Here is an 18390-nt window from a genome sequence, read left to right on the forward strand (position 1 = left end):
AACTTGCATCGCTTGTTACAGTAGTGGGCGGAGTGACTCATGCCACCGCACACCGCGCATGGTCCGTACTGTGGGTGTCGGGTGTCGCGGCTGAAGTCACGTCGACCGCGTTGGTCCTGATTGAACCCACGGTTACCACTTCGGCGATCTTGATTGAAGTTAATCTCTCGATCAGGCGTGTTTCCACTCGGTTGACGGCTGTCTGAACGTGCGTAGGTGCCTTCAGCAGCTGCACGGCGCTCATTTTCGCTAGCAGCGGCGAGGTATCGGTCATTTCCATCCAATGAGAAATCACCATCCGTATTATCGGGCTGAAAGTCGTTGTACTCGTCTTGGACATCGTTGTAAGCGTTCGGATCTTCGTTTGAATACTCGGTGCCTCCCTGAGCAGCTTCACGACCTTCTAATTCAGCTACTAGGGCATCCACCGTGGCTTCAATGAGCGTCACTCTTGGTTTGTTTCGGTTGTCATCGCGGCGACGGTCATCACGCCGATTGTTGCGGGCGTACCCATCGTCGCGTCGCGCGTCACGACTCTTGGAGTATCGGTACTCACTGTCACGTTTAGCCATTCTCTCCTTCCCCTTGAGAACATCTTCGATGATCTCTTCGAGCTCGTGAATGTCGGCGACTCGAGCGTGGTAAAGGCTCTCCGCCAACTTGTCATCATCGCATGTTGCAAGAAACTGCTGTACGTGTTCTTTCGCGTCGCGACCACTCTTCTCGAAGTGTAGACGGGCGGTCCAAGCGTAGCCATTCAGCCTGTTTATGTAGTCGCACAGATGTTCGTTACGTTCCCGCTTTGCAGAGTAGTAACGTGACAGTGCCGTCTGCGTGAGCTGCGAGCAGTAATAGCGGATGAACGCATCGCTCAGCTGCTTCCACTTGCGCTTCGTCTTCTTCGGAAGTTGACGGAACCAATGAATAGCTCCGTCCCGGAGACTAAGATCAAATAGAATGCACCAATTGTCGGCATCTGTGTGGGTTTTAGTCATTTCATAGACGAACCCACAGAGCCACTGCATACAGTTCTCGCTCTTGTTGCGAGAGCCTTAGAACGGCGTGATGCGATCCAATTGTCGGTGTGACGCCATTTCAATCCTCGGTGTCGGGTCCACGTCGTTCAGCGTCGCCAGCTCATTCATCTGACGCATCAACTCGACTTGAGGATCTTCCTCGTCGGATGTACGCACCAAAATGTCATCATCACTGGACGAACCATCGCTGTCGACTTGACGACGTCCGGCACCACCCTTGGGAGCTCGCGCACCGCTTCGGCGACCGAACGAATCCTCGTTACCAGCGTAAACACGCTGCATACGGCTCTCCGAACGTGGCGTAACCATATGAGAGTCTTGAAAGTACGGTGAAGCTTCGGTAGTGCCAAAGGCACCACGCTCAGCTCCACGCTTGGTCGGAGGAGTACGAACGCGTCGTTGGGGTAGTGGAATCGTGGACGGATCTTCATCTTGAACGATCGTTCGACTCACAGGCTGCTTTCCAGCGTTGATGCCAACCGCGCCAAACGCCTTCCGAAGCTGCTTCTTCCATTTCTGGAGAGCAGCTCCGGCTTCATGTGGACTCCAATCTTGGAGCGACATCGTCGATGGGTACGTCTCGTTCTCGAAGCCCAGCGACAACAGTAGCGAAACTGAATCCTCGGCAACTTGGCTAGTCGAAACCGAGTTGACTGGGTATTGAAGTTCCTGCGCAAGCGCAGGCAAGTCGGCCTTTCTCTTGGGGATGGGCTTGAAGAGCTGCATCCACTCATCATTCTGCATCAGCGCTTGTGCGCGGTCGAAAACGCACTTGACGGCTAATGTATCACCGTTGATAGGTGAGCGAGGTGCCTTCAGCAGTGCTGAATGCTTTGCACTCGCCACCGAAGGTTTATAACCCTCGGTCCCATCGTCATAATCTTCATAGGCCGGTTCCGGTCCCGCAACATCATCGAGCTCGTCGGCGAGGTTCCTCGAAAGGGACCTGGTCGCCCCGCTCAGCCCCGATGATAGCGTGGCTGTCTCCGACGTTGCTGCGCCTGGCTCTGGAGCCGGCGTCTTGTCTTCGTAATCTTCATAATCGTGGGCGTCAGGCCCGCTGTCCGCTTCGTCGTCGAAGCTTACTGAGCGCTCGGCGGAGGCTGCAAAGCGCGCAGCCGGGCTTGAACTCTCGTTGCGAGTCCCGCCAGACTTGGCAGGCGTAACTGGTACCGTCGGTTGTCCTTTCGTCATGTTTCCTCTAATGGTTTCCTTGTTCTTCTTCTCTTGGTAGCTCGTAAACTGGAAGGCCATACAAACAGTTCACAATGGTCACAATCTGTTCCCGGGTCGCGGCACCAGTTCTTGTGTTGGAATTCCCGCGTGAACTCTAGCTACAAATGTAGTTAGGACGTTCCCACAACAATACGTCTACTAGGATAGTAAACGACCGTTCGGGCGGACCTGAAGACCCCAGTTCTGCCCTTGCACCGGGACAAACTGGGCCTGGTAAACTACTTATATAGACCAACCAGTAAAAAATAAGAGCACGATACTAGCACGAGCAAAGCTAGCAGGTGTTTAGAATCCTCGTGGTCCCAACAGCGGAAGGGTACCAGGCACGGGTAAGCCTTTTACGAGGTCACCGAGTGTTCAACACTCGGTTGGAAGAATAAATGGGATGCAGTTCAAGCACCCCCAGTCGTGCAAATAGGCAACAATATGCCGTCACGTAAAACCTCCCGATAGTAATCGGGCTAATACACAAAGTCTCTTGGCCTTGCCGGATGAACCCTCGCTACAGAGCTTCGAGCTCACCGACAGGCATAACACACTCAAACAAGCTTGACCTGACGCTTACCTTGAAGCCGGACGTCGCTCTGTGTGCTTGAGTGGAAATTCTGTTCTGTATTTAAGCTTACCCTTTCGGGTCTATTCCTAATGAGAAGTCCTTATCAAGTATACAAATATCAAGTGAACAATGATCCGTTATGGGTCTTCTTGCATACCAAGCGTCGTCTGCACCGTCGCATGAGCATCTTTAACGGTCCGCGCCCTGTCCCAGACGGTGTACGTGCCTTCCAAGGGTCGCTGAGTCTTCCACGAACTCATCACAACCGCGACGGTTCGTACTGTAGATGGTTTGCTGAATGCGAATCCGGCCAGTCCATTATTAGTAATAAGGGCAGCTAGGGTTTCAGTGACATACCGGCCGTATCCAATACTCGTTGAAAGTTCGGAAGTGACGCCGTCGAGTCCCTTGCACCTTGGCGTCTCCGTACATCACATGACCGAGGGTTCGTCGCTTGAACATCTTGGGCAGTGTCACGTCTTTGTCGACGGGTGATAATCCGCATCTACGGAGAAATCACTACACCACAGTTGTCGTCTGCATGTACGCCAGGGCCGAGTTCAAGAACTTGTTCACATACAGGAGAGTAAGTCGCACACGTACCAGCGTCGTGTCCGGGTCGGCTGACTTGTTCTTCGACACGAGCACTCGCAACCGACGTGTAAGCTTTCGCATATAGTCGTACCAAACAGCTTGGTCCAGCGCGTTGAGTGCGTGGATTGCATCTAGGATGTCCTCGTATGAACCGCAATCAACACCAACAGTAGGCAGCCGAGCTGAAGGGCTGAAGTCGCTGGAGAAGTTCGCGTTGGTTGAGCCAACTTCCAGGCATGCCATCTCGCTGCTCTCCTTGAAGTGCATGATCGTCCGCCCGCGAGACCCTAGTCGGCCGCTGAAGATGGCCATCAGCACGGCCGGTGTCGCCCGAAACTTGACGCACTCTAGATCCCGTACCCGTAGCACAAACGACATAGCAGTCGTAACCGTACCTGTGTCCGTCCCGAAGTCTCGAAACATCCGACTGGCTTCCAGCAAATGAGCTTGCGGCGGATTGTAGTCGCCCTTCGTCTTCTTGGAACCTTCCGGGAAAGTTGCACTCGACAAGAAGCGTATGTCTATCGGGGGAAGCTCTCCCTTCGAGTTGGGTGTCGTCGTCATGTTTGGGGAGCTTCGTCCCAGCGGCTGCGACCTTGACGGTGAATCATGCGCAGACGATCTACCTCTTCGCGTAGGGCGCGCAGCTCAGTCATTACGCTCACCTCAGGAACCGGGGGGGGGGCTGCAGCAGGTATTGAGTCCGATTAGTCTTTCGCGAGAAGCGCAGAAGTAGGTACGCTACCCGTCGCCGTCCCTCGGCCGGGCTCGAAGGACGTCATGAACAAGCTCAGGTCGAATTCTTCACGTGAGCCAGAAACGTGCTCAGGCCTTGTTGGTGCCGCGATCTCGCCGATTGACGCGGACTCCGCGGGCGGAGAAGCCTTCTTCGATCTATTTGGGTTTGGTGGGGCCGCCTTCTCTTCCAGGTCTTGGTCCGACGCATCGTCCGCACCTTCGTCGGCCTTCTTGCGCCATGTCGCAGACGCGTTCAGCGAGGCCACGCACTTCGTAGCCTTCTTCTTGCCCTTCCGGGCTTCGGTTGGTGCGCCAGCGGTCGCTCCGCGTGATGCAGCGCGCTTGCTCGTACGCAGATGTGGGGGCTCCGTCGTACTGCGCACTGAGGCGGCGGTCCATGGCTCATCGCCGCCGGTGACATCCACGACTTCGGCTCTACTGGCCGTAGCTACGCTGTCCGGGGGGGGCAGTACCTGCCCTAGAAGCCGGCGAGTTGGGGGCGCTGGGTGCTTCAAAGGCTTCTTGAGTTGTCATTGCGATGTTGAGTTGAAATACCTCCTTGTTTCTTGGCTGCATGCTGCTTGCTCTTTCAAATACGAAGTGAGGTAACACGCCACGTGTGGCCAGCAGTAAGCAGGGGAAGAGTGTATACCGGTAGATATGCGGTATACCGGAACTACAAACTGATGTGGAAAACACAATTCCCTTGCTTCGATCTGCTTCGCGATGGAATACACCATTTCGGTCTATCGTATTCAAACAGCTGCAACCGTTTGCAGTTTTCCATCTCGATCGGCTTTGTCTGTGTCACAGTGAAATACTAGAGCAACTAATCGTCAGTTTTAAAAGCCTGCCATCACTTCTGCTGTTTTAGAGCTTGTTCGTGACCGTCAAAATGGGGATCCTTCTCGTATTCATCCAAATAGAAGCGTTGTTTCTTCTTAGCTAGGTAGATCCACTTTTCATCCAGGTGCACATACTCCATCATATTGTCGAAGTGCAGCCCATTTCTTCCCGTCTTCTGGACAAATCCAGAGGGAAAGCGAGCTCGAGCAATTCTCTGCTCGTCACTTAGCATGGTTTTCAGGCATGATGGCTGGCATCTGAATACACCCGAAAGATAGTAGTCATGCAGAGTAGATTTAGGTATGGAGTTAGCTAAAGTACGAATGTTGGTTCTGTCTTCGAGCGGGGTAAGTGTGATGGCGTGGTTGAGGTCGAGGCGGAACTCCTCCGTTAGCCTTGACTTGCGGCCGCTTCTCCCCTTCGTGCCGCTGTCGTAGTTAATAGGTTTGCCTTCACGAACATCCTGGGCCACTCGCTGCCACAGCCGCGCGATCCGGTGCTCACTACAGCCAAAACGGACTGCACAGGCCACGACCGTTACTTTGGACGGCTGCAACTTCACACAGAAGAGCTGCCTCGACTTTAGCACGATCTTCTGACGTGAGGTTCTTCCTTTTACAGCGCGCGCCGTCGGCGTTGTGGGCTTGTTGCGAAGAATAAAAGCAAAAAGAGAAATGACGCCGTATTGGACGACCATAGCTCGTCAACTACTTATTCAAAATGCGCGCGAAACCCACCAGAAGAACCGCCGAGCTTTAACGCATCTTTTAGATCAATCAGACACCAATAACATGCGGTGCGGACGCTAAAACGGTTTTTTTTTTCAAACCCATGCCTTATATTACCGGGCGGAGGAGGTATTCTAATATAAAATTCGCATTGATTGCAGTTCCGCAATTATTTGTTTTCGAGGACTGGACCTTGTTAAAACGGATACGCCCGAATAAAAGCCTTCTACCGAATAGTGTTCTGTGGGGTGCTACATGCCTGCACTATTACAAGCCCCTCCTGAATAGAGTCCTTATAAAAACTACCAAATCTGCTATTACAAACTTGCTGACCATCCATTCTACAGAGAGAAACCCTTTCCCGTCATTCCAATAATGCCTCATCAAAGGCAGTCAGTTAGCATTGGGCGTAAGCAAGAGGTGATCAAGTGGATTAAAGATGTCGTTTCAAGGACCTACTGTACATGGAAATTAACGCTTGGAAAGAGTCAGACCGAGTCGAATACACTCGCTTTGGTAACCCACGTATGCCAAGTGCTGACACCGTTTGCGATTGGGGCCTCCGCGCGTGGCGAGACACGGATGAGGCAACAATTGCGGAGCGTTGAAATAGCAGGCTTCTTTAGAGACCCCTCGTCGTGGTTTATATCCAAGCACGATGTGTAACTTACACAGGGAAAAAATCATTTTTCATCGATTTTTTCGAAAATCCTCCATTGCAGTATGCATTGCAGTTGGCGCTTCAGGTGCAGTTTGGTATTGCAATTTTGGGGAGGCATGCAATCGGGTATTTTAATTGCAATATTCAAATTGCAATAATCTAGCGTTAAGTACGAAGTATCTTGAAGTCTACCTTGAAGTTAGATCTTCCTTCGAGGTCTTGGCCGTCCAAATTTTCTGGTTTAAGGTATAGCGTTTGCGGAAGAGATTACTAGTCTACCTGCGGAATAGGCTATTTCTCAAAAGTGCACCAAAGGTTTCATTCCTGAATCCTTTCAGTCAAAGAAGCACAAACCCCCTAAATCCTCTCAGTCACAGAAGCACAAACACCCCCTGTGTGTACCTAACCAATCTCTACAATGGCTCTCGCAAAAAAAAAAGCCAGACGTGACGGAATGCCTGCGTCGATCAAGTATTACTTCGACACTACGTACTCGGCTGGTGATGTGGTGTACAGGTGCAATAAGTGCAATCGCACGCCTACCCAGCGCTTAAAAACAGGATACACCAATTTGTATCGGCACTTGGTCAGGTGCAAGGGCCAGGACTTCCGAGAGAAATGTGCTGCAGCTCTCAAGACACAACAATGTGGGGCTTGAGACTATTGAATTTGTGAGTGAACGTGATCTGGTCGTGTTCAAGTGGCTTAAATGTGTCATAATGAGGGACATGCCCTTTTTCGAAGTCGACAATGAACTGACACGAGAATTAGCTGGTCTGAAATCTTCCAAGCATGTATCCAGCAAATCTGTACGGACCTACGTAGGTGAGCTTGTGCCCCTTGTCGAGAATATGATCGCGACGGAGATGCCGGAGTGTTTTGTCATTATGTTCGATGGCTGGCAGCACAAGACGACACATTATGCTGCTGTATTTGCGGTGAATATGGAGGACGATGAATGCAGGGAGGTGCTCCTTGGGTTTTCCCCGCCATTGGACGAAAAGTCATGCACCGCCCAGTCGCATTGAAAATACGTACTCGAAGTTTTCAACCGCTCGCTGACCAATGTTTCAGTTCTAATTGGGGATAACTGTCCTACTAATAAGGCGACGGCTGACTTGGTGGACGTACCATTGTTAGGATGTGCAGCGCACAAATTTAATCTGGGCGTCAAGCGCTGGGTGAAGTCTCAACCCGCAGTATGCCACATCATTGATAATCGCGATTACTTAGTGCAGTTGGGTATTGCAGGTTTTCTTGCAGTTTATATTGCAATCGCATCGGTGCCTGCAATATAGCATTTTGATTGCAATTTTTCCGGCGGATAAACCAATTTTTTTCCCTTCCCTGTGAGTAAGGCGCAAATTTTCGTGAAAAGTGGTCGAAGGAACCGCATATGAACGAAGACGTCGATCTGTTAAATCTTTCAGAGTTAGATGATGCGTTAGACGATATTAACCTGGTACACGAATCATTTCAGCAAGGAATAAAGTCCTCACCCGTTTAAAGTCCTCTCTGTCACTTTCGGGCGGTACTATTAACCCCTTTAGCCCCGCCGCCTGTATTCTACAGGATAAAAAGTTTAGTATCCTGTATTATACAGGATACGATATCAAGGAAATTTGCTACATACAAATGCTAAGTCTTTCTATACAAATTACAAGTGACACATGCATAGAATTTTTTAGAGTCACGTTGCTAACCTCGGGGGTGATTATTCGTGGCCACAAAATCTCGAGATTTAGGGCGCGCAAATTTCGCGCCATTCGCGAATCGGGCGGACACGAGAGAGGAAGATCGCCATGCCAAAACGAAGGCACATCAAGCCACTTACGTGGACCAAGCTCTGGACCAAGCTGAAAAAGTTGGGGTGCCGCCGAGCTTTAACGCATCTTTTAGATCAATCAGACACCAATAACATGCGGTGCGGACGCTAAAACGGTTTTTTTTTTCAAACCCATGCCTTATATTACCGGGCGGAGGAGGTATTCTAATATAAAATTCGCATTGATTGCAGTTCCGCAATTATTTGTTTTCGAGGACTGGACCTTGTTAAAACGGATACGCCCGAATAAAAGCCTTCTACCGAATAGTGTTCTGTGGGGTGCTACATGCCTGCACTATTACAAGCCCCTCCTGAATAGAGTCCTTATAAAAACTACCAAATCTGCTATTACAAACTTGCTGACCATCCATTCTACAGAGAGAAACCCTTTCCCGTCATTCCAATAATGCCTCATCAAAGGCAGTCAGTTAGCATTGGGCGTAAGCAAGAGGTGATCAAGTGGATTAAAGATGTCGTTTCAAGGACCTACTGTACATGGAAATTAACGCTTGGAAAGAGTCAGACCGAGTCGAATACACTCGCTTTGGTAACCCACGTATGCCAAGTGCTGACACCGTTTGCGATTGGGGCCTCCGCGCGTGGCGAGACACGGATGAGGCAACAATTGCGGAGCGTTGAAATAGCAGGCTTCTTTAGAGACCCCTCGTCGTGGTTTATATCCAAGCACGATGTGTAACTTACACAGGGAAAAAATCATTTTTCATCGATTTTTTCGAAAATCCTCCATTGCAGTATGCATTGCAGTTGGCGCTTCAGGTGCAGTTTGGTATTGCAATTTTGGGGAGGCATGCAATCGGGTATTTTAGTTGCAATATTCAAATTGCAATAATCTAGCGTTAAGTACGAAGTATCTTGAAGTCTACCTTGAAGTTAGATCTTCCTTCGAGGTCTTGGCCGTCCAAATTTTCTGGTTTAAGGTATAGCGTTTGCGGAAGAGATTACTAGTCTACCTGCGGAATAGGCTATTTCTCAAAAGTGCACCAAAGGTTTCATTCCTGAATCCTTTCAGTCAAAGAAGCACAAACCCCCTAAATCCTCTCAGTCACAGAAGCACAAACACCCCCTGTGTGTACCTAACCAATCTCTACAATGGCTCTCGCAAAAAAAAAAGCCAGACGTGACGGAATGCCTGCGTCGATCAAGTATTACTTCGACACTACGTACTCGGCTGGTGATGTGGTGTACAGGTGCAATAAGTGCAATCGCACGCCTACCCAGCGCTTAAAAACAGGATACACCAATTTGTATCGGCACTTGGTCAGGTGCAAGGGCCAGGACTTCCGAGAGAAATGTGCTGCAGCTCTCAAGACACAACAATGTGGGGCTTGAGACTATTGAATTTGTGAGTGAACGTGATCTGGTCGTGTTCAAGTGGCTTAAATGTGTCATAATGAGGGACATTCCCTTTTTCGAAGTCGACAATGAACTGACACGAGAATTAGCTGGTCTGAAATCTTCCAAGCATGTATCCAGCAAATCTGTACGGACCTACGTAGGTGAGCTTGTGCCCCTTGTCGAGAATATGATCGCGACGGAGATGCCGGAGTGTTTTGTCATTATGTTCGATGGCTGGCAGCACAAGACGACACATTATGCTGCTGTATTTGCGGTGAATATGGAGGACGATGAATGCAGGGAGGTGCTCCTTGGGTTTTCCCCGCCATTGGACGAAAAGTCATGCACCGCCCAGTCGCATTGAAAATACGTACTCGAAGTTTTCAACCGCTCGCTGACCAATGTTTCAGTTCTAATTGGGGATAACTGTCCTACTAATAAGGCGACGGCTGACTTGGTGGACGTACCATTGTTAGGATGTGCAGCGCACAAATTTAATCTGGGCGTCAAGCGCTGGGTGAAGTCTCAACCCGCAGTATGCCACATCATTGATAATCGCGATTACTTAGTGCAGTTGGGTATTGCAGGTTTTCTTGCAGTTTATATTGCAATCGCATCGGTGCCTGCAATATAGCATTTTGATTGCAATTTTTCCGGCGGATAAACCAATTTTTTCCCCTTCCCTGTGAGTAAGGCGCAAATTTTCGTGAAAAGTGGTCGAAGGAACCGCATATGAACGAAGACGTCGATCTGTTAAATCTTTCAGAGTTAGATGATGCGTTAGACGATATTAACCTGGTACACGAATCATTTCAGCAAGGAATAAAGTCCTCACCCGTTTAAAGTCCTCTCTGTCACTTTCGGGCGGTACTATTAACCCCTTTAGCCCCGCCGCCTGTATTCTACAGGATAAAAAGTTTAGTATCCTGTATTATACAGGATACGATATCAAGGAAATTTGCTACATACAAATGCTAAGTCTTTCTATACAAATTACAAGTGACACATGCATAGAATTTTTTAGAGTCACGTTGCTAACCTCGGGGGTGATTATTCGTGGCCACAAAATCTCGAGATTTAGGGCGCGCAAATTTCGCGCCATTCGCGAATCGGGCGGACACGAGAGAGGAAGATCGCCATGCCAAAACGAAGGCACATCAAGCCACTTACGTGGACCAAGCTCTGGACCAAGCTGAAAAAGTTGGGGTGGCCGTTTGAGCGCCCTAAAGGACTATCTAATGATAGCCGATACTTCACACCTGCTGGCTGGGCAAAAAGACCAAACGTAACGCATCTCGTTGGTTTTTTTAATGGGGCCGACGAGGTGTGGAAGCACTTACCCGTAGAAGGTATGTACATGTATACGACTTACAAATGCTACATTTACTAACAAGCTCTTAGTGTTGTACGACGAGGTCCCACCTGCCAAGCGACCCGCCTCAGTATCCACTGCTACCACTGATCTACCAGACAATGCGGCAACCACACTTGCTTCGCAACCCAGCCCTGCCGACAATACTAGCTCAGCGTTTTCTACCAGCGCGCCGACACCGACCGAGACGCCGGCCAAGACCCCGACTAAGTCGCCAGTCAGGTCGCCGACCAGGTCATCCTCCAAGTCGCCGGCCAAGCATAAGGCCAAGTCGCAAGTTGGGACCATTCAAACCAATCGACGAGGATGCTGCAAAACTATCCCGTACAAGCAAGCAAAACGGCGGAAGACCATGAAACGAGGATCCTACCGTATCGCTCGGTCCAAGACAGACCCCAGAATGGTAGCTGTGCCCTGGATGGACAACCGCCCCGTACACTTCATTGCAACAGGTTGCAGTACTACTCCAACAACAATATCACGCCGAGCAGGAGCAGAGGTTGTCAGTGTCCCTGCACCCGAACTGGTAAAAACGTATCAAGACAGCATGGGAGGAGCAGACGTACATGACCAATTGCGCTTGCAAAGATATTCCATTCAGGTATTTGTCATTGTTTTCTTATCCTGTACTGTAGCTGGTATCGATAATCATACATTTTTTTATCCTTGAAAATGAGGAAATATTACCACACCATTTTTTTGGGCTTGGTTGACATGGCGCTGATCAACGCATACATCATTTTCCGACGCGTCCAAGGTGAACGCAGAAGGGTGTTGCCAACCCACGCGGAGTTTATGCGTTTGATGCAGCAATCACTGCTAGGCGTAGGAGCCGCAGATTTTGAAGGAGACTTGTCCGTTGAGGCAATGACGGAGACGCCAGTGCCTCCGTCACCGACACCGCGGTACATGCTACCAGGACGCCACACTACACAACAAGTTGATTCGTTTCGCACTACACGTACGAAGAATGGACAAGAGTCGAAGAAACGCCGGCAGTATGGGTGCAAGGTGTGCTCCTTGCTGCGCCCTGGAAAAACCCCGTGGGAAACAACGTTCTATTGCGTTGAGTGCTCTGCGGAAAGGTCGAGAGAAGGAGCGGCGGATAGTACTAATGCCCGAGGGAAGATATATCTCTGCCAAAAGGTGCGCCAACACGATTCGACCGGGGCGACGAACTCAGCTACTTGTAGCCAGATATGGCACGACCTTTGGCGTGGTGGGGCAAATATTCCTCCTGGGCTCAAGGCGATAAGACTCCGTGCTCCAAATCCTCATGCTGGAGCTGATCAAGCCGATGAAGAGTATCTCGACACAGGTAGTGATAGCGATGGCAGTTCAAAGGCACCGTCAATTAGTGCGAGGACATCAGTTGTCGAAGCTAGTAGTGTAGTTAGTGAAGCTAGTGATGCAGAGTGTATAGAAACAGCCATCATTTAGTGAATGAAGATAATCTTGGATAGTCAATAGATTTACTAAATTTTGAAATGTGCTGTCTACAAATTCGCCACTCGTCAGGCAAGTACAGCTTATCACGCTAAACGTTTACCCTGTACTGTACCGAGTAGATAACACGTGAGGATTGTGAGCCTTTCAAAACTCCGCAAATAATTAACTCAAGTCAATCACTTATCCTGTGCTACAGGACCAAAAACGCGGGGCTAAAGGGGTTAAATATAGTCCGGACTCTAATAGGGCGCGTCCAGCAAGCCGTATAGGTATTAATAAGAAAAAGGCTCATATTTCACAACCTTCATGAATCTTACTCTGTAGTTCCTCCAATAAAGATGGCAACGTCACCACGTCGATTGCACGTCGACCTTTACCATTTCGAAGATTGAAATAATCCTCCTGTGTCCATGCGCGTGTATCTCTTTCGTCTCCTAGATCATTCGCTGCCATCAACAGAATGCGTACAACTCGAGTCCACCCTTGACGACAGGCGACATGCAACGGGGAGTCACCGCTGACATCTACCGCATTCAAGCGAGCTCCTGCCCGCAGTAACATCACCACAACTGAGACGTGACCAGCATGACAAGCTTCATGCAGTGGCGTCCTGTGACTCGCACTGGAATCGATCAAGTTGACGTCTGCACCTTCGTCAACAAGCAACGCAACATGTTGTTCTCGGCCATTCCAAGCGGCGATATGAAGCAACGAGTCGCCACCTGGTGCTCCCCGCCATGAGTTTAAAAAGTACTGGCGTCGACATGTATCCATATCGTTGGAGCAAATTATAGAGGATGAAGCATAAAGCGCTTGAATGGAGCTCCAGTACCTACTGGCAGAGCCTTTTTCTTCCCAGTCGTCAACCACACGTTGCCAGGATCGAACAGTAGAGATCATTTGCTCCAGTCGACATCGAAGCTTGGCAGCGTATTTCGCTTGCAACGGACGTTGACGATTGGTGAGAGGATGCAACTCGGAGAGCAACCTTAGCTCCACAGCTTCAAGCTGCGAGTCGACAGCCCAACTGGCTCGTTGCAAACGTTTAATTCGCTCCTGGAGCTCTCGAGCTCGTTCTGCGCACATTTTGTCTGGGAATTCAGTCGGATCTAATGTCTCAGTCAAAGCATCTCCGCAATGACGAATGTTCTGCTCATTTGGCCAGCCTTGCGGCTTTATGTAGGCCCATACTAGTCGCTCTGCTCTGTCGACGGGTGTCACGGTGCGGCTACGCGCTGCGTCTCGTTCATGTTGAGTCTGGATCCTCGAGCGCCTCTCCGCTTCAGCTTCGCGCTGACGTTGGTTGTCGCGGGTCTTTTTCTCGTCCAGAAGTCGCTGCTTCTCGGCTTCAAACGCTTTCCTACTTTCTGTGTAGATGCGTTGGTAGTCAACGACTTGAGTACGTTGAAGTCGCTCATCTTCTTTTCTTCTACTTTCGTGGACTTTGTCGTGATCTTTTGCCTCATGTTGAGACGCATGACGAGCTTGAGGAGGTGACTTAAGATCGATTTTCTTCCTGGTAATGGCAACTTGATCGTGTACGCTTGTAGTGCTCCCAGACTGGGTAAGAGGAGGAGACGTCCAGCTGCGTCGCTGAGGGAAATATCTCGTTACATCCAGTACCGACGGTAGTCGTGTAGACACTAATGCTGCATGAGGATGCTGCTTTTGGGTAGCAATGGTGGGCGACGGTCCTGACGACGGAGCTGCATCTACCTCCCTGTGAGCGCTTATGGGCATTTCCTCGGTTGGAGCAGTATTGCTTGGGGGGTATAATATCTGAGCGTAATAAAGCGTTTCCTCGTTTTCGACTGCTTTACTCACAACGGGAGTCGTACTGGCGATAACGTCACTCGCTGGAAGATTCTCATTAGGAATAACGTGTTTCTTCTGTAGTTCTTCACGTTTAGCCTGCACTCGTCGCCGTGCAAGAAAACTGCGAATCTTACATTGGATTTTCAGTGCTGTCATAAAGGTGTTTTTGTCGAGAGCTGCTGGGTCGACAAGCTCGTCTGTAGTTGCTGCTACTGTCGATGCTGCACCTTCTACCTCCATACTTACGCCCTCAACGGCTTTTATTGGACTCTGGTCTACATCGTTCGCATTGTCGTCACTTTCCTTGCTCACAAGGGCACCAGTGTACCATGAAAACATGATCTGTTTGTCAGCCGGTTTTACTCCGTCAATATCGCTTCTTGCAGCCTCATTAGCCACGGTATTATTATCAGCCGTCTCACTTTCTTCAGCACTGCCAAGTGCAGGCACAAGGACATCTGCTGCTTCATCTCGATAGTCATTTTCAGTGACACCTTCCGCGATCCCCTCTTCAAGGACTAAAGAGTCTTGTGCTGGGAGCAGAACAGTATCAACTCTCACAGTTGCAGGAGGAGCTCCAGATGAAGGACGTGGGGATCCACGGAGACGAGCTGAACAGGGCCCGCTGCCTGGACGAGCCGAGCAGCGAGAGGGGAGGTTACCGCCCTCTGAACGTGGTGCGAGTTGCTGAGCAGTAGGTGTGTGGACCAGTACCAGTCTGCTAGAGCTCACGGGGGTATTGGAGACCGCGGCAATCGCTTGTCTCACTTTCTCTTCGAACTCAGGAGTGACCATCACTTGTGCAGCGGTAGTATCAGTCATTTCGTTATCGAGCGTTGAGTCTGTAGCTCTATCTTGTGAGTCAGCTGTGTGTAGGTTTCCAGGGAGCTCCAGCTTTTCAGTCTCTCGAGTCATTTCATCGATTTGTTCCAGTTTTTGATGATCCTGTTGCGGTTGATCCTGGTGGTAGCGACAAAACTCGTGGGGGGGTTCCCACAGACACTCGCCAGTGATGTTATTATAGTAGTAAGGAACACCGTCATTCTCGTTGATGAACATCATCCATGCACATTTTTCACCATCTAGTGCAGGCTCAGATTCACCTTCAGACGTTGATCTTTCGCTTGTTTCTTGATGGTGAACATTCTCTTCGTCTCCTGGACTCTTCTCCTCTTCCTTGCCCTCGTCTTCTCCACTAAGCAAACGATTCAGCTCAGTCATTTGCTCGGCAGTCGACGGTCTTCTTCCTCTTCCTCCTATTACTGCCAACACATTATTGTCGGAAGATAGTGACGCATCTTCTTCTTTCTCAGTATCAGTCGACGGTGGTGTCCATTGCGTCTCCATCGTTTCCGTGTTCAGATAGTAAACGTGTCCATTTTCATCACAAACCTGTGTCCAGGGGTGAATAACATGACCAGTATTAACTTGTGGAGGGGGCTTCCACGAGGTCTCCCCTGTAGCCGAGTTCCAGTAGTACATCTGACCGCTTGCATCATCTTGCCGCTCCTCCCACCCAGCCTCCACACTAGCTGGGTCGTGCTCGTCCATGTCGGTTGTTACCTTCCTTCAAGAACAAATATTCTGCGACAGAGACGCCAGCTATTAATACAAGACTGGACTTACTTGAGTGAGAATTCGCATGATGGATGTGTATGGTCTTGTTTTTCTCGGATATGTAGACCATCTGTCTTTCAGCACGGCCATCATAATACAAAGCTCGGAGAGGCACCCATGGACCATGACACCGATGTGAGAACGTGCAACAACAATCGCTGGCTCTATTGGTTCTTCTAACTTACCGTTCTGTACCAGGCCTCCTACACTGCCCCATCGATTCTAATTAACTGGAACTTTCGCGAGTTGTTAGATTTCGTGTCGCGCGCGAATGCAACACACTCAAGAGCGGCGGATTACCCCAAGCCTCCACGCTGGCTGTCGGAACTCACAAAAGATCTACATGAGACCAAGAGACGCTGAGGAGTCACGCACGCGGATGAGATGGTGAAGATCTCGTCATTCATGAGAAGGTGAGCGTCAGCAGAGAAGGTGAACAGGATGAGCAGTTAGGAAACCTCTCGAAGGAGAGAATGCATTTTACATAACAACTAAATTCAATCAGTCTTCAATCTACCACGCCGAGCACAAGCGACCAACAGGTTATGAGCCCAACGGGTTCCGACGGCACCTCACAGCAACAAAACCCGCGCGATGCCCAAGAGACTGATGTCCACGGGCTGAACGTGGCAGCAGACCCGTTTGAGTTGTTCGAGGGGACGCACTCTGAGTCAGGTGCGTCCGATGCTCCAGGAAGGGGAAGCCGGAACTCTAGCGCAAGTTCTGAGCGACTAGATAAGCTTGAAGGTCTCATTGAAGGCATGGCCAAACAACAGGCCAAGTTTATGGCTGACCAAGCGGAGCTTCAAAAGCAGCTGCAGCACCGCACGGACACGCCATCCTTCGAACACAAGTACGGAGAGTCGAGCGCGTTTACTGATTTCATCAAGGCTCGAGCACGGCGGATGAGAGTAGGATCTCTCGATGCGTCGATGAGGACGCCGACGCAGACGACGCCAGCTCCAGAGATGCCGACGCCACCGACGGAGAACGCGACGAGTATGCAACAGCGGATGGCCGCACCCATGGCAGAGCAGTTTGTGCCGCCACCAAACTTCGGACTCAAGGTGCCGAAGCCACGCGACCTGGACTGGCCGGGCTTCGCGAAGTTCGCGGGCAAGGAGGTGTATCCTGGCCTTGGTGCGGATTTCAAGACTTGGGGACTGCGATTCTTGCAGCGACTGGCTGCAGCTCAGCAGATGAGCGGTGGTGACTGGTCAGAGGAATTCCGCATCCTTGCCTTGAACGGCAAGATGGATGGATCTGCACTGGTGTACTTCGAGAGGATGCTTCCACTCTGGACGGCGGAGTCGCCGACACTGGAACATGTGATGAATAGAATGTAAGTACCGTACATGACGACGATCACTGCATCCAAGGGATTGCAGTTGATGACGGCAGAGAAACTGCGCGAAAGGACGTGGGCGGAGCACTTTCAGTACTTGACGTACGTAGCTGAAAGGTCGGGGTGTTCAGATCTACACGTGATACAGTGTTTGTGTAAGTCCACACCGGGTTACTTGCAGAGTGCCATGCTCACAAGGCTGAACTCACAGCGCATGGATCACTTGCAGCAAGCTACGGAGTTAGTGGCTTTTGCGATTGAGTACGAGGCAAGCATGGGCAAGTACGAACGATCTCGCAGTCAAGGAGGTCGCGGCAACAGAGAACATGGTCGGTTCCATGGTAGTAACCGAGGTATCCACGGTGAACGAGGACTGGAAACCGTCTCACGCGTAGACGATACTGACACTCGCAGATGCTACAACTGCAACGAGATTGGACATATTGCAAGAAATTGTCCAGCGAAGAAGAATAACGGTGCCAAAGAGATCAAGGTCTCGCTAGCTGTCGGGACGGGCACGAACACCGACACACACGCGTGGATCTTGGATAGTGGATCCAGCGTGCATCTAGTCAAGACCGTAGAACTGTTGAAGAACGCAGTGGACTGTGACGATCAATACAGAGCGGCGAATGGTGAGAACATAAGGGTAATCAAGAAAGGCTCTGTGGAGCTCAAGACGATCGTGGATGGACGAGAAGTCGTGGTGGACATTTCGGATGTTCATTACGCTGAGAACTTAGCCGACAACATCATGAGCTACGGCAGATTGGAGGAGAAAGGTGTGTACCTTGAGCGTCACGACGGCAAAAGCTACATGGTGCAGCAGAAGAGTGGAGTGCGCGTGTTCGAAGTCCACAGACGACACAACGTGTTAATGATAGACACTACGGGGAATACAAGCAAACAGGCGCGAATTAGTGCAGTAGTCAGTCAACTGAAAGAAGCAAACAACTCCCTGAATGAGGCTGTGACCGAGACGACACTATTGGAGCTGCACAAGCGTCTGGGGCACATCTCGTACGACACGGTAGAGCGCATGGCCGACGCGGCCGGATCAGGCATTAGGTTGACGAGCCGAGTGCGCATGAACTGCTTAACCTGTGCACAAGGCAAGCAGAGTAAAAACAACCAGTCACTGAAAGATACGGGAGCGAACGCACCCATTGACAAGATCGGAGGCGTCATTGGGAGCGATATCAAGGGGCCCATGAC

At 50.4% G+C, this 18390-nt stretch overlaps 2 protein-coding genes across 2 annotated transcripts; one reads left to right on the plus strand and one right to left on the minus strand.

Annotated features, from left to right (window-relative positions):
* Positions 1–12711: 12711 nt before the first annotated feature.
* PITG_00903 (uncharacterized protein) lies at positions 12712–13484 on the minus strand (the record flags this gene model as incomplete). The annotated part of the gene is made up of 2 exons (XM_002909399.1): positions 12712–12716; positions 12764–13484. The coding sequence occupies 2 exons, from the start codon at positions 13482–13484 to the stop codon at positions 12712–12714; spliced, it is 726 nt and encodes a 241-aa protein (XP_002909445.1).
* Positions 13485–16375: 2891 nt separating this feature from the next.
* Positions 16376–17162, plus strand: PITG_00904 (uncharacterized protein; the record flags this gene model as incomplete). The annotated part of the gene is made up of 2 exons (XM_002909400.1): positions 16376–17039; positions 17116–17162. 2 exons carry the CDS (start codon positions 16376–16378, stop codon positions 17160–17162), a joined length of 711 nt encoding a protein of 236 aa, XP_002909446.1.
* Positions 17163–18390: the final 1228 nt, after the last annotated feature.

Source organism: Phytophthora infestans, genomic scaffold (genome assembly GCF_000142945.1).
Source record: "Phytophthora infestans T30-4 supercont1.1 genomic scaffold, whole genome shotgun sequence".
Taxonomy (NCBI): Eukaryota; Oomycota; class Peronosporomycetes; order Peronosporales; family Peronosporaceae; genus Phytophthora; species Phytophthora infestans.